Source organism: Solenopsis invicta, chromosome 1, assembly GCF_016802725.1.
Source record: "Solenopsis invicta isolate M01_SB chromosome 1, UNIL_Sinv_3.0, whole genome shotgun sequence".
NCBI classification, from domain to species: Eukaryota; Metazoa; Arthropoda; class Insecta; order Hymenoptera; family Formicidae; genus Solenopsis; species Solenopsis invicta.
Window position 1 is genome coordinate 13,583,685 of NC_052664.1, and position 16,897 is coordinate 13,600,581.

Sequence of the window (16,897 nt, forward strand, 5' to 3'; positions counted from 1 at the left end):
AGAATAAGAAAATTTTTCAATGAGAATACAAAGTATAATGTAGTACTACTTTTGTTTTGTAAAATTAAAGTTAAAAATAAAATTATTACATGGGTTAGCATTAAAAAATTTTTCTGTTAATTAAAAAAAATTAAAAATAAGGTGCGTGCACACGCATAAATTGACATCTTTTTTTTACCTTTCTTTGAAAAAAAATATATATACATGCTTACGTTATTATTTATAACAAAAACCATTAATAAATCTTATTATTAAAAATTCAACATTATCGTTAAGTAGCACATCTTTAGGATCACCAAATTTTAAAAAAATCGATCCCACAATTTAATCTACAATCCTCTATTCCTACCTTTGAATAATAACAGTAAATATCCAATTTTTATAACTTTTAATTTTTATCTTCTGTTTTTATACGAGACATCAAAAGAATAACAATAATAAAAAAAACAATAGAAATTGTAAAGTATTATGATAAAATTAAACATTTCCAACAAGCACCAAATATAATGCTAAGATGTAATGTATGTATATAACATATATAACATAGATCAAGATAATTACATTATATTAAATTAAACGTACGCTATGTGTTTGCTAAGTTTGAAAATTAAATTTTCGTTATTCGTAATTAGAATAGAATATAAGACGCTTTTTCGAGATCTCGAGGATCATCTCGACGTCAACACTTAGATCGCCTTCGCCGCCGCCGTCGCCGTCGTCGTCGTCGTTACCGCGCGTCGTCGCCGCCGCCGCCGCCGTCGCCGTCGCCGTCGCCGTCGTCGTCGTCGTCATACGACATCGTCGACGTCGTCGCCGTCGCCGTCGCCGTCGTCGTCGTCGTCGTCTGTCGTTACCGCGCGTCGTTGTCGTCGCCGTTGCCGTCGTCGTCGTTACCGCGCGTCGTCGCCGTCGCCGCCGCCGCCGTCGTCGTCGTCGTTGCCGCAGGTCGTCGCCGTCGTCGTTGCCGCAGGTCGTCGCCGTCGCCGTCGCCGTCGCCGTCGCCGTCGCCGTCGTCGTCGTCGTCGTCGTTCCTGCACGTCATTTCCAGTCGTCCACCGTCACTATCACCACTTCTACTACTGACACCTCGTGCTGTTTTCGAAAGCGTCCTTGAAGTGTACTGTCCTCGTCGAAGGATCACGAGGACGTACCATCACCCGGCACTAACGACCGTATACCTAATGCAGCGCGCTTTTCGCGACGCGACGTGCCTGATTCGCGAATCTAAAAATAACAGGTTAGGAAAACTGTCACCTTAACTTACATGTACGTACACATATATAGTGGTAGACGGCCATGATGCTTATGGGTACGGCCATGTTACATCACGTGATAGAACGGCTATAAATGAGCGCCACTCGTTACTCGTGTCGAAAAGAGGTACTAGACAAGATTCGCTTGGCGATGATAATGACGTATCTCACACATGTAAAACATGTATGTATTGGACTTTGCGTCGCGATATCTCCGCTCGTAGGACACGGAGAGAAAAAATAAAAACACTTTTATTATGCAATTCGTCACCAAGCTATCGATTGAGACTACTCAGACCTTGATCGGTTCAGCCGTTACTGAGATCTGATAACTCGTTAATGCTTGAAATCGCTGACTCGCATAAAAGAGGCGCGGTCTTTCTCGCTTTGCGTTTTTTATCTTTTTTTTAAATTGGCACGAGACGCACTCGCGTCTCTTGATATAAGACTTTTATATACAAGTTAAAACTTAATTAAAATTATTTGCAGAATTTGATTGTTAATATCTTTATTATCATAATTTTTTAATAGAATTTTTGAAGTAATTGATTGATTGTTTTCAAAAAAATAAATTTTCCTTATTTTCTAAGAAATTTAATAAATGGCATTTACGTTATTTTAACACATTGCGCATGCAGCGTCATTTGATAAATGTAAAATACATATACACGGTACTTCACGGAACTGTACGGAAAGACCCGAGATGTTAATCATAAAGAATGTCTATTACAACATAGCTTCACGTTTTCAGTCTCTCGTGGTCTCTCGCAGTCTCTCGCGAGTAATCACACAGCGTTGATATCTGTGCTTGAGATATTTTTCGCACAAATTTTCACGTTTATAATCTCGGCGTTTCTTCAATACGAAAATAAAACGTTTTGCGTATCATTTCATTCAACAAAAAAGACTTAATAAAATTTAATTAAGGAAATTCAGTGTGTGTGCACAGTACATAGAAATAAACATACTCAATATAAAATTATATACTTTCAAAGTATGTACTTTTACATAATTTTGAAGTATATAATTTTGCAGCTTTAAACCCAAGCAGAACAGGGAGTCATCAAGACGTCAAAATGACGTCAAAGTGACTGCAAAATGATCATTAAAAGTCACTTTTCAATCAATTACAATTCATTTTGATGTCATTTTGACACAATTGTAAATCACTTTGATGTCATTTTGACTTGTTGTTCTACTTGGGAAATTATTTACACTAAAACTCAAAACATCCATGTATATAACGTCCATTAAATTTTTACAACTTTATAAAATATCTATTTCTATTAACGTTTAATAATCATATACTATTTCCATATGGATAACCGGCAAAACCATTATAAAAATCTGTCTATTACATGTATGTGACAGAATTACATATTTAAATCTATAAAATTTAAAACAACAAACTTTAAAATCAAGATTTGTTTACTTTATTTACACTTTTAACTGTATATATTTTAAAAAATTTTATAATATTTTTATTATATTCTTTTATTGCAGTTTCAAGGTCGGATAAAAAATAATAATTATTAATTAATTTATTAAACTTTGTAAATTTAATTGTATTCTCTAAAAATATTTCTCAAAGCTTTTGCAGCAATTTGTTATTTATTAAATAATTAAAAGTATTACAAAATTATGTGCGAATCGGACTTCAATATTGTCAAAGATAATATTATCAAGATGACTGTACGTATTGCATTTTGTATAGTCATCTTAAGTGTCTTAATCAGATAATAGCGAATTATCAATCAGTATTAGAAATCACAATTAATTAAAACTTAAGAAGTATCATAAATTATTGAAGTTATGAGCTACCAACTAAATAAGGACTTACACACATACGATTTATTACATATACGAATGGTTTATCAAATATCAATACGTCATTACATACTACTACATCAGTATCAAGCACACACATATATATAAATTTTCGTATAATAAACTTTTCATATTAAATTAGGTGTTTAGTTCTAAAAATTCAACGTTATAATTTTTTCGTGTAATTTATACACCTGGAGATTCCAATTTCGTAAGTACAGACTATAGTGCTTTTATATCAGGCAAATATTGTCACGATTTGACAGCTTTGGACGCCATATACGTCTAAGAAATAATAAAAAAGATCTGAATTAAAAAACTTTTTTTTGTTCTCTGCATAAAGTCCATACTTCAGACACGTTTCAATGCATATATACCTTAATTCTAAAATAGGATTTCCAAATTTATAAAAATAATACATACAAAATGTTGTCACAAAATTATTGCGTTTAATCGGTAAGAATAGACTTCAAGATTTCTTAAGAATTTAATCTACATTGATATATTTCATAATATTTATACAAAATATACTAGTTAGTAGGAGGGGAGTAAGGAAATCCTGAAAACTGCAAAATGTACTAGTACAGTTTATAGTATTTCATAATGTTAATTTTATTTGTTGCAAACATAAATATATTTTGTTCATTTACCTATATAAAAAAATGTATATACTAGATCAAATAAAAGATATTTTGTTTATTGCATATAAAATAAATTTTTTTTGACTGAAACTATTAATTAGATATGCAAACAAGTAAATAAAATATTAACAACTTATAATTAATTGTTTTTTTTCTTTCTTTTATTGAAACACATATATATATTTAAAAAACTATAATAAAATCTCTAATGGTTATTAAGGCCATTCTACATAAAACACAGAATGCATCAGAAGCATTAAAAGAACTATTAATGCTTTTGACTGTGCCGCGTTTACGACATGTGACCCGCGTTATGTGTTATGTAGAATAGTCTAAGACATCACTTAACGCTCGCAACAATTGCTGGCATTACTTGTCCTTCTTTAATATTTAACAAACAACAAGGATGAAATGATTCCATGAGCATTGCAAATCTTAAAAGTGGAATGCGCTCTAAATAGCCTTTATGGCTTCGTTAGAGCTCTGTTAATGTAGACTACATCTTTAAAAAAATATTTAATTATAATTAATTAGTTACGCAATAGCTAATTTATTGCGTAATTAATTATTTAAATAAAAATTGAATAGAGATACAAAAAGCAGATTTATATATGCTTAGTTCATGTTTACAAATGTTTATATGGCTAAATATTTATTACCTTTTATGTTACGTAAATTTTAAAAAATATTTTAGCTAACCAAATTAGCTGACACAATTTGTTAGAAATTACTAAAACTATTGACATTAACTTTTATATGTAAAATGTTTGTTATTGTCTGAGTTAGGATTAATAAAAAATTACAAATTACTAAATGGCACGGTTTTAAAGAACAAGTATTCTTCTTTTTAATATTTAATTAAATATAATTTTTGTATAAAAAACAATTTATAAATAGTCGTAATCTTTGCTAAATATATACAATACAAGTAGATATGCAAACGCATTAAAAAATGTGCAGCAGTTTTCCTTTAAAAAAAATTCTTAACAATAGGCAAACATTTATGAGTTTTGAACTAGAATACTTTCTCAAACATTTATAAATTTTATATAATAGATCTAAATACTTATAGTAATTACAATTGTGTAAATTACAAGATATATATACGATGTGCACTCAATTCATATTTTATGAATCTAAATAATGCAATACTTTATCTCAAAAATTGCTAATATCTAAAGCCAAAATTCAACTTTTTAACGTCTAAAACACAAGAAAAATGCACTTCATAATAATAAAAAAAAATTTTTTACGACATACAATGTAATAAAAAATAATATTAATTAGCAATATTCAACAAATTTAGATTAATTTAGTGGAAATATATAATCATATGTAGTCATAAAAAATAATTTTATTTGTATGTATACATACATACATACGAGGTGTGTTCAAAAAGTATCGCGAATTTTGAATTTTCGCGGGTTACGTATATTCGAATTTCGATCTTTTTGTGGCGTTATGTTGGTACTCATGTCTCTCACTTATGCCGACAAGCTCGGCCATTTTGAATGTTCACTTAATTGTTGACAGCTGCTTTGCTTGCACGTGTTTTGGATCGTCTTCGATTTTTACCTATTCAAAAAAATGGATCAAAGAACCTGTATCAAATTTTGTGTGAAAAACGAAATTAAGTGCGCGGATGCATTCCGAATGTTGACTGTGGCATACGGAGAAGCTACCTTGGACCGAAGCAACGTTTATCGGTGGTACAAAATGTTCTCAGAAGGCCGAGAAGATGTGAACGACGAAGAGCGTGCCGGACGCCCGAGCACTTCAACAACAGACGAAAAAATTAATGAAGTGGAGAAAATGGTATTGGCCAATCGTCGAATCACCGTTAGAGAAGTTGCTGAGGACCTAAACATATCGATTGGCTCGTGCCATTCGATTTTTATCAATGATTTGGGCATGAGACGGGTCGCCGCGAAATTCGTACCAAACGCCCCTGCTCACACATCGTTGCTTGTGCGCGACTTTTTGGCCAAAAACAACACACTAATGATGCCGCAGCCACCGTATTCCCCAGATCTGGCCCCCTGTGACTTTTTCTTGTTCCCTAAACTGAAGAGGCCCATGAAAGGACGACGTTACGCTACGCTTGACGAGATAAAGACGGCATCGAAGGAGGAGCTGAACAAGATAAAAAAAAAAGATTTTTTGAAGTGCTTCGAAGATTGGAAAAACCGTTGGCACAAGTGTATAATATCTCATGGGGATTACTTTGAAGGGGACAAAATAGATATTCATGAATAAATAAATAATTTTTGAAAAAACACAAAATTCGCGATACTTTTTGAACACACCTCGTACATACATACATACATACATATATATATATATACATATATATATATATATATATATATATATATATATAAATAACAAATATTACAATAACAAATATTTATATCTTGCAATTTTAATTATAGCTGAAAAAAATTGAAACATGAAAGGATTTGTCTATAACAATAGACCAGGACAATTCGACAGACGGGGTAATTCAAAAAATAGAAATATCTTTTCATGGGTTTATATTAAAAAATTTACTTTAAATACTATGAACACGTCCTAATATAATGATGTTGCTAACAAAGTTTTGTTGGTAACGGCGTCATATTGAAGTCGTAGTAGTAAAAAATGTGTTTTGCGTCAGTCAAAGTAATTTCTGATAGCATTCATCGAAATTTAAGTAAGATAAATAAAATTCATTTTGAAAACTTTGAACGTAATTTGTATTGTGTCCAGTTGAACGTATTTGAAACATTTTGTGCTTACTTTTTGCTGTGTGATATCTATTTCTGTACGTCATACGTATTATAATAATGCTCACAGTTAACGCTATTCGAAAAACTATACGTCAAATCGTCGTTCGAACAATTTTTTTCTTTTATATGCATTCTATGTACCAAAATACACAAGTTAATACTTAACGGATGTAATTACATAAAATACGAATAGTCTCTGACTTGTTAAAAAAATGTTAAAACAATAAATTTCTCTATTGTGTGTTTGTTTTTTTTTATTGTATGTAATATTTTTTTATAACACTATATATCCTTTTATTAATAAAAGAAAGTCTTCACAATAGCTTTTTTACATTTTTTTTATTTTAAACACAAATTTCAGAATATTTCCGAACTATTTTCAAATTAACCCGGGCTTAGAGTTATTCGAAATACTTGGCATTAATCGACATTTTTATATGTACTTCAAAGCAAGTACATATAAAAATGTACATTTCCATGTTCCATCTATACCGGCATTGTGAAGGAGAAGGTTCAACCTTTCAAACCATTTTATGTCCTTTTTTTTTAATTAATATAGGACTCAGGAGACGCAAAAGAAAAAAAGGTTTCACGAATAACCATGGTCTCCCTTACATAATAAACTTATATAAAACAAAAATTATTAATGTAATAATGTACAAAATTTATTGTGTACATTATTAATGTAATAATGTACAAAATTTATTGAGACCAGGGTTATTTGTGAAACCCTTTTTTTCTTTTGCGTCTACTGACGCAAAACGCATTTTACGGGCAAAAGTTACATTCTAAAGAGGTTTGTAAAATGTCCAAAGATCCATACATCCTAACATAGACTTAGAACACCCATACATTATGCTTTATCCTTCAGATATTGGCTATTCCTTTGTATTATATTGCATAATATTGATAGACATATAGAATCAATAACTTTTGAATATGTTTATTATCTTATATCATTAACAAGATTTTCAATTTATATAAATATCTATTGTATTAAATAATTATATTAATATATTAAATACAGTGTTATAAATACAGATAATAAAATACAAATTAAAAATATTTATAATAATAATATTTAAAGTATAATACTGAAAAAGTAATCCTGATCAAATTATAATTTGTACACTATTTATACCTAAGTATATTTTGTTTTTAAAATAATATAATTTTTAATAGCAGCCTATGCAATGTAAATTTTTTAGAAAAATAAAAACAGATTATAAAACTTTAACAGTTAATATGGATATTATTCATGATCCATATTTGAGACATTTGTTCGATGGCGATCCAATATTTAATGTCTACAATCGAGAGGCTATAAACTTGTCGGTCGGTGCACCTGGTCCTGATCTTTTAAAACATTGTGCAGAAATGCTGAATAAATCTACGCGACATAGATTGGTAATTACCCATTTTAATATTTTATTTAATCTTGTGTTAGTTAGACGTCACACTTACAGTCAATTACATATTCTCTTTTTTTATCTCTAAGTAATTAAACAAATTATTTCTAATTTTAAGTTCATATTTTACACGTATGCTCACTAAATTTGTTAAATCGCATGAATCACTAACTGCGACTAGTAATATTAACGATAATCTGTAATAATCTTATTATCTATAAATAAAACAATTAATTGAGAAAACTTGAATTTTATAAATCAAAATAAATTTTCAAAATCTGATAGTAAATAAAATTTTATTGGCTTAAATTAAAAATGCAATTGTAAAGCTAATTGTAATTTAGTAATTTATAAATAATTTAACATATGCAAATCTTGTATTAAATAAGACACGATTCTTAAAATATTTTTTTATGTTAAAATAAAAATATAACACTAATTCTTAAAAAATTTAATAATTGATATTTCGTTATTTTAATTTATAGAACATTTCATGAGCTATTGCCAAAAACACAATAAAATATTTATTGACACTTTTTACAATTATCCATAATGAGAAAAGTAATTATTGCCTTAGAAAGAAGAAGAAAAGGAAGGGAAATATTACCTCTTTCAATATGGTATCACGCCGGGTCTTTGGGAATGTCGCGATGAGTTATCTAAGTTTTTGAGTAAACGATATGGTAATTCTGTAATGAGAGAACAATTAATATTAACATGTGGAGCATCACATGGTCTTCAATTATTGTTGAATACCATACTCTCACCGAATGGCGTTATCTTTGTGGAGGAATTTACATATATGATTGCCCTCGATGCTTTTAAACAGTTTCCATTAATGCGGATAGTTACAGGTAGAGAATATATGTAAATTTATATATTTGTAAAACAAAACAAGATCCAAATATGTTAAAAACTTTTAAAAAACAAAATATGATCAAAAACACATACAATAAATATATAAATACCAATTATAAATTAAAGTAACATATAATGTAATAACAACAAATATATTATACAATCATAAATACGTAATTCCTTATAGTATAATGACAATTATTCTACAAAGAAATTTATATAAGAATATCTTAATAAAGGGAAACGTAGGTACATAATTAAGGCATTTGTATAATTGTTTTTATTTTGTGTAGTGCCAATGAAGAATGACACAGTAGATTTAGATGAACTCGAAAAATTAATAATTGAAGAAAAGGAAAAAGAAAACTTTTTCCTAAACGACCAAAAAATATTCTGGGCAATGTTTTATACGATACCAATTTTCCATAATCCAACCGGAATGACATTGTCGCCTGGTAATTTAAATATTCAAAATATTATATACAATAAAATTTTGAATTGTCATTTGCTGTATTATTCTGTGATTGAATTTGCTACTACATTATTCATTTCTTTTCAATCAATACATAAATTATTTTAAAATTAAAAAAATGATAAATATAAAATATAAAAGAGTCTAATATGATGCATTAATAGTGCAAATCATTTTATCAATTTTATTTCTTGATAGATCAGTGCAAACGTCTAGTGGAAATCGCACAAAACAATTCTATAGTAGTAGCCTGTGATGATGTATATAATTTGCTTTATTATGGACAAGGATTTCCGCCACAACGCTTATTTTCTTATGATGATCCAAAAGATTTAAATTATAAAGGAGGAAACATTGTATCCAACTGTTCGTTCTCTAAAATTTTTTCGCCAGCGATTCGGTTTGGATGGATCGAATGCAGTCCGCGTATTGTAAACATTATAAAGACATCGTAAGAAATTATTTTTTTTTCTAGAAAAAAATTATATTGATATTAAACACAAACGTATATATATATATGTTACATAAAACTATCAAATTTATTATATCGAACTAATTTAAAATAATTAACTTGTTTAAGTAAAAATTTGTAGAAAAAGTTAATAATCATTAAATATTATTATTTTTCTATGTATATTATTTATTATGCGCAGTAATGTAAATTATGTCAATCAGCCAAAATAATGTAATTACTATTTTAACTATAATACTTTATTATATTTTTAACAGTAATTTTAATTATGTTAGGGGCATATTGTGCAGTGGAGGCGCAGTTAATCATTATGTCTCTGGAATAATTGCGAGTATGCTTCATGAAAATCTCGAGAACGAATATCTTGACAAGATTATAAAAATCTATAAGGTGTGTTACATAATATCATTTATATATCGTAGATGTCTTTATACTCCAAATAATATAATATACTTAAAACAGTAATAATTGACCAATTAAATCTTTAAAATAACTATGACAATAGATTATATATGTTCTCATGATTTTATTTATGATCATTTATTTCAATGTAAAACATTTTTTATATTTTATATGCTATTACAGACCTAGTCACACGTATATTAGGCACTTTTCTCCCCATAGCAAAAAATTCACTATGATATCATATAAACGTTATAGTGTGACAAATAATTATGTCACAATGATATCACAGTGATGTCATAGGGACATGCAAATGTCGGCTTTGTCACAGTGTAATATCGCTATGATATGACTATGATATGAAATAACCCAATGAAAGCAGGTACGTGCGAAATCCACGTTTTTTTACATGGATCATCCAAGTGGAATCTATATAAGCAGAACAATATTTTTATAATATTTATAAAACATTTTTCGCAATAAAAAATATTCCATTTTCAGAAATTTTTTTTTTTTTTTTAATTTCCAAACGGCCACCCATCCAAGTCGTGACCCCGGTAAACAATGCTTAAGGTCTGGCGACTGCTATAAACTGATCCCTTGTGATGATCTGCGAACATTTTATGCTGATACGTGTATAAATAATAACTGATAGAGCAGGTCAATATTTGTTATCGAAAAGATGAAACATGTATAATTAAGGCACATTATTTATATAAACGTATATAAAATTATTTATTTTTCTATTTTTACAAATACGGAGTAACATATAAAATAACTTTTCTGTTATTTGTTTAAATAAGAATGCAACTAAAAAATATGTCAATATAATACAATAATTAAATCAAATATAAACAAATTTTTATTAAAAAAAAACATTAAAAGACATTTAAAAAATATTGTGCAAATATGAACAAATATCAAATTACCTGTAACCTTATGAGCCTATTGTGATATCACTAACAATAAGATATTTTTTTCTATGGGGAATAATTTAAGTGCACTTAATTGTAAGTTAGTTTTCTAATTTTTTTTTTAGGACTGGAACAAATATAGAAACATTTGACGTGTCTTAAAGATAAAAAAATTGATAGCATCGACTGGCTAATAAAACATTTGTGACATTGTTGATCAGATAAAAACTTAGATACTAAAAATTAGGAAATTCATATGTTTTCAGAAAACAGTGCAAATGAACCGGGTAATACTGAATTTTTTTATTTATTCTCAACGAATGCACACATCCCTTGATAGCAATACATTCCTGGCACAAAAAAAAGAAATATTTACCCAGACTTGTATGCAAGTTTTGCGTGCGATATGCATGCAAACTTTGTAATAGATTTGCATGAGTTTTATTTGTAGAACGTGTTACATCGTGTATATTGCTTACAAGTGGCTAACTCGTGAATTGTCCCATATACTCAAGCAGAACAGGAAGTCATCACGACGTCAAAATGATGTCAAAGTGACTGCAAAATGATCATTAAAAGTCACTTTTTTGATCAATTACGATTCACTTTGATGTCATTTTGACATAATTGTGAATCACTTTGATGTCATTTTGACTTATTGTTCTACTTGGGTACAAACGGCTAACATATATATTGCTAGTTTGCTCGTAATTTCACAACACAGTACACAATTTCTCAAAAAATATTTTGTGTGTAAATATTCAACAAATCACGTTCAAAAACAATTCATATTGTGCAAGCAAAACCATGTTTTAACCCTTAAACACACCGATTTCACAAAATACGTAAACACATTTTCTGAGAGACTTTTTCAACTTTGAGAAATTATAACTTTGGTTCCAATCAACATTTTTCAACAATTTTTTTTTTACATAAAAGTTCAGAATCTCAGAAATGTGACTACATAATCAGCATTGCCAAAAAATGATTTGTTATTCAGTTAAAAAAAACCCATTAAGCAAAAATTAGAAATTGTTTAAAAATCCACTTTTCATTTAAAAAATCATATCTCCGCAACAGAAAACTTTTAAGGACTTTCAAATACGGCGTGTTAAAGCTAAAGAGTCATACTTCCAAAAGAAATTATGTTATTTTCATTCCTTTTAAAAAGTATAATTATATAACAAAGAAAATATGAGGTATTTTTGGGTGTCTAAAAATTCATGTTTTTTTTAAAAAAATCATATTTTTGCAACAAAAAACTTTTAAGACTTTATAATACAATACGGCGTTTTAAAGCTAAAAAGTCATACTTTCAAAAGAAAATTATGTCACTGCCATTTCTATTAATAAATATACTTACGTAACAAGGCAAATGTAAGATATTTTTAATAAACTCAAGGTGTTTAAAATTGAAAATTGATGTATTTTATAATATATTTCGGACCCTACGCAAAAGTTTGATTTTTCACGGCACTATAGTATTTTAACTTTAGACAGAGTTATACGCAAGCGGACCTGTTTGAACGTGTTTTAACCATTTTTTACATAAGATTACTCACAAAAATGTTTTACTCTCACGTTATATGGGTCGCTATTGACCCTAACAAAACTTTGCTGCCATGCTGTTTAAATTCTAGTTCACCAAAAAGGTTATCAATTGAAAGAGGAGATTTCAAACATTTTTTACGTCCTTATCGAACCTCCTATCTTATGTCGTCTTCACACAGCAAGCAACTTGTATAACTATTAGATTAACTCATATTGTCGTGACTTGACAGCTGTACGGTGTAGATAAGTGCAGATATGAGTGGTTATTATTGTATGTACTTCTTAATTTTTTTGTTGTTATTAACAATAAATTGACCTTCCCACTCTAGATTAATATATATATTTCAATTCTGTAAAAACATTTTTAATTCTGTAAACCCAATTCAAAGAAATCGTTTGCAAAAGAAATGTCGGTAATTTCGTCAGTCCAGCATTCCCTTAATGTGCTGATATATAGGTAACAAATAGCCAGCAAACTTTGCGCGCAATACTCTTGTTAATAAACATGTAAGACGTATGCCAATTGAGTGAACGATACGCACACATTGTTCATATGACTTCCAAACTATTAAAATGTGTAAACTTTAATAATAAATAAAATTTAGAAATATAATTAATCCAAATAAATATATGTTTACAAAAATGCACAGTTATTCCTAAATTATAATGTAGAAATATTGCAATATGAAATATACATTCAATATGATAACATTTTAAATAGAGAATTAAACGATTTTTGTGATAATTATAAAATATTTATATCTCATATTTAGATTTATTTAATTTTTGACAAATATTAGAGATTTTATTTTATCAAAACTGCTTTGTTCTAGGTATTATCTTAGCGTATACTTATTTGTCATACCATATATAAATGAAACGTGTTATTATGGAAAATAATCTAGAAAATATTTGGCGGGTAAATGTCCAGCAAATTACGCGCAAAAAAGATTCCTATAGCGCAAACAAAATCTTGTACTAGTGCGTTGTCATATAAGTAACAAATTGCCAACATATTGTGCGTAATGTTTGCATATATTATACGCATATTGCATGCACATATTGTTTGTGTATTGCTTGCACAATATGTATGCATATTGCTTGTTGATTTGGCATACATCTCACATATTTATGACAAAAGTGTTGCGAGCAAAGTTTGCTGGCGATTTGTTATTTACTATATATGACGACGCATTAGAACAAGGTTTTTCTTGCGTTGTAGGAATCCCTTTTGCGCGTGATTTGCTGGACATTTACCAGTAAAATGTTTTCTGAGTACAAATTTTCTTATAGTTGCAATCACGTTGTTATAATGTTAGGGATTAATAGATGTTACCCAAGCAGAACAGGGAGTCATGATGACGTCAAAATGATGTCAAAGTGACTGCAAAATGATCATTAAAAGTCACTTTTCAATCAATTATGATTCATTTTGATGTCATTTTGACACAATTGTGAATCACATTGATGTCGTTTTGACTTGTTGTTCTGCTTGGGTTCATATAAGTACGGTGACTATTCGTCCTTTATTTCAAAGGACAGTCCTTTATTTCAAGTAGCTGTCCTTTAAATTTATTTATTTCTTGAAAACTCAATTTTGTTCTTTTTTTTAAATTGTATTCTTTATATTATAATTTTGTCCTTTATTTACAAAATTACAGTCTTAATTTTTGAACACGCAGTTTATCTCAGAAAAGGAAAAGTGAAGTTAATTCTGATACATTGAATTGCTATTGACACTTCTACAAATTTATTTGGTTAATTTAACTAAAGGTTGTTGAAAGAAAAAAATATTTTAAAAATTATAGAATTTTGTTTATAGTTTTCTGACTCAAAGGATCCTACTAAAAGTTATCAATAACAAATAATATTTGGAGAAAAAACTCAACTTGAAGAACACTCTTGAAGCTAGTATTATTTGTACAAAATGCAATTATGAAATTGTTTAGAATTTCATGATTTTTTTAAAACAATTATCATCATTCTTTAAAACAAATACATTTTTCTCAGAAATACATTAAAAAATCATTATTTTTGTTAAAAAAAAAAATATATATATATATACATATATTTATATATAAAACTATTACAAATAAGTATGACTTAAAGGCAAAAACATATAATTCTTTTATAATGGAATGAGAATTTAAAAAATAAATCAAAATATACAATAATATGTTTTTTTAGATTATTATCTAATTTAGAGTTTTGACAAATTATATATATACTATTGTTAAAAACGTATAAAATATAAAAATATATACATAAAGATAATTTTTCTTATATAACTATAGATTTAATTAAAATTCAGATTGGATCCGTTTTCAGTTTTTTATTATTTTGAATCTATTCTATTTAAATTTGAAGGATTTATTCCAATGCAGTCAAACCAGTTTAAAATTATCAGAAAATTGCAAAGTGCCTTATTTTGATATAAAATACAAGAAAATTTTGAAATCCTTCGATTCCTAACTACCATAAAATAGTTTAGAAACATTTAGGAATAAAGTCTTAAAATTTTGTCCTTTATTTTCTCAAAGAAAATTTGGTCACCGTACGTATAGGGCAACTTAAAGACAACAAAAAGGAACCTGTTTCCCAAGCAACTGAAGAGTAATAGCGTACAAAACTTATTAATATAAAATTTCCATTAATTTTTGTTATAAAGTTGCATACCGCGCGGCATGCGTTGCTGGCAATATCTTAAGAAGAATCGGAAGCTGCTTTTTTTCTTAAAATAGATTTTAATAGATGACAACCCAGATAGCACACAGCATTCAAATAGAATTCAGGTTTATATCACCAATACTGAGTTTATTTTGAAATGCAAAAAGAATTATTTTCCTGACTTTTTCTTTCTTTTTCAGAAAAAAAATTCTTTTTACAATTCAAAATGAACTCAGTATTGGTGACATAAACTTAAATTCTTTTTTTAATCTTTTTGAATTCTCTGTGCTATCTGGGAACATTATATATAGCAATGCTTTATTAATTGATAGCAGCATGCAAATTTGCTATCTAAGTCTTTTAAGATAAATCAAATGTTTTTATATCTCCTATTCCCAAAAAAATTGCATCTTATTACAACTTGAATTTATGTCTTAAATTGGGCATTCTTAATAATTTTAGCCAAGACTGTATTTGAATTAAAAACTTGATAAAAATAAAATAAAGAGAAATCAATTTATAGGAACGATTAGATATGCTTTGTGCGACTTTGGATCGATTTTTGCCAAACGGCTGTTCATATCAGCGACCAGCAGGTGGTTATTTCGTTTGGATCCATCTTCCCTCAGGTATACCAAATTTTTTTCTTATATATATTATAAAAGCGTCATGTATGTGTGCATATATATATATATATATATATATATATATATAAATAATTATCAAAAAGTATACTTGACGCTTTCATATATATAAAAAAAATTTAATTATAATTATAATTATATGGTTGTAAATATATAAAATTCTAAACTCTAACAGCACATATATGTATAGTACGAATACTTTTGTTAGGATCAAAATAATTATACTATTAAGAAAAATAATTATACGTTACAATTTTAATTATTATACTTTCATTAATGTATTTTTCATAAAATTATTTGTTTTTTAAAGATATGGATGCTACCAAATTCATCAAATGGTGTCAAAAGGAATATAAGGTATCAGCTATACCAGGTGTTCGATTTTCATATTTAGATAAAGCAAAAAATTTTTTACGTTTAAGTATAGGTTTTCACACAAAAGAAATTTTGGAAAGTGCGGCACAAACTTTATGTAATGCGCTTTTGATATATATTAAAAGTGAATTGTAAAAAAAAACTATTACAAATAAGTATGACTCAAAGGCAAAAACATATAATTCTTTTATAATGGAATGAGAATTTGAAAAATAAATCAAAATATACAATAATATGTTTTTTTAGATTATTGATCTAATTTAGAGTTTTGACAAATAAAACTTATAACAAAAAAAAGAACTATTATAATATTACGATAAAAAAATATGTATGTATTTTATAGAACTTTTGTGTTAAAAATGCATTTGAATATTTGATGTGCAATCGTCATTGCAAATACAAATGTAAACTAAAGTGTATTACGTGATAGACATTCAAAAATCCCAGATAATAAAGTGTGCCTATAAAGCAAAATCTGTGCTTATAATTCTAGTAACTTAATTGTCTTCTTCATTTTTATTGATTTCGAATTCATCAACGTTAAAACAAGTAAATACCATTGTATATACACTCATCAATAAAAAATAGGGAACACTTTCCAGACACCAAAAATTAGGCTATTTTCAAATGACAGTAGCTCGGCA

At 28.2% G+C, this 16,897-nt stretch overlaps 1 protein-coding gene across 8 annotated transcripts; it reads left to right on the plus strand.

Moving 5' to 3' along the window:
- Positions 1-896: 896 nt before the first annotated feature.
- LOC105195068 (2-aminoadipate transaminase) lies at positions 897-16,667 on the plus strand. Of its 8 annotated transcripts, none has more exons than XM_039447614.1 (10): positions 897-2,247; positions 3,223-3,291; positions 6,154-6,219; positions 7,730-7,896; positions 8,476-8,752; positions 9,050-9,211; positions 9,427-9,679; positions 9,976-10,090; positions 15,758-15,863; positions 16,189-16,667. In XM_039447614.1, exons 3-10 carry the CDS (start codon positions 6,171-6,173, stop codon positions 16,386-16,388), a joined length of 1,329 nt encoding a protein of 442 aa, XP_039303548.1. In that variant the 5' UTR covers positions 897-2,247; positions 3,223-3,291; positions 6,154-6,170; the 3' UTR covers positions 16,389-16,667. The 8 variants fall into 8 exon arrangements, with proteins under 8 accessions (XP_039303548.1, XP_039303550.1, XP_039303554.1 ...); XM_039447616.1 differs by having other exon boundaries at positions 897-2,190; XM_039447620.1 differs by lacking the exon at positions 6,154-6,219 and having other exon boundaries at positions 898-2,247; positions 7,698-7,896.
- The last annotated feature ends 230 nt before the right edge of the window (positions 16,668-16,897 follow it).

What these genes read in the sequence shown, in the direction of transcription:
- LOC105195068 (XM_039447614.1), top strand. Translation starts at nt 6,171, where the DNA reads ATGAAAGGATTTGTCTATAACAATAGACCAGGACAATTCGACAGACGG. An exon ending in ATTAATGCGGATAGTTACAG is followed by an intron (nt 8,753 to 9,049) that starts GTAGAGAATATA and finishes TATTTTGTGTAG; the next exon opens with TGCCAATGAAGAATGACACA. An exon ending in CGGAATGACATTGTCGCCTG is followed by an intron (nt 9,212 to 9,426) that starts GTAATTTAAATA and finishes ATTTCTTGATAG; the next exon opens with ATCAGTGCAAACGTCTAGTG.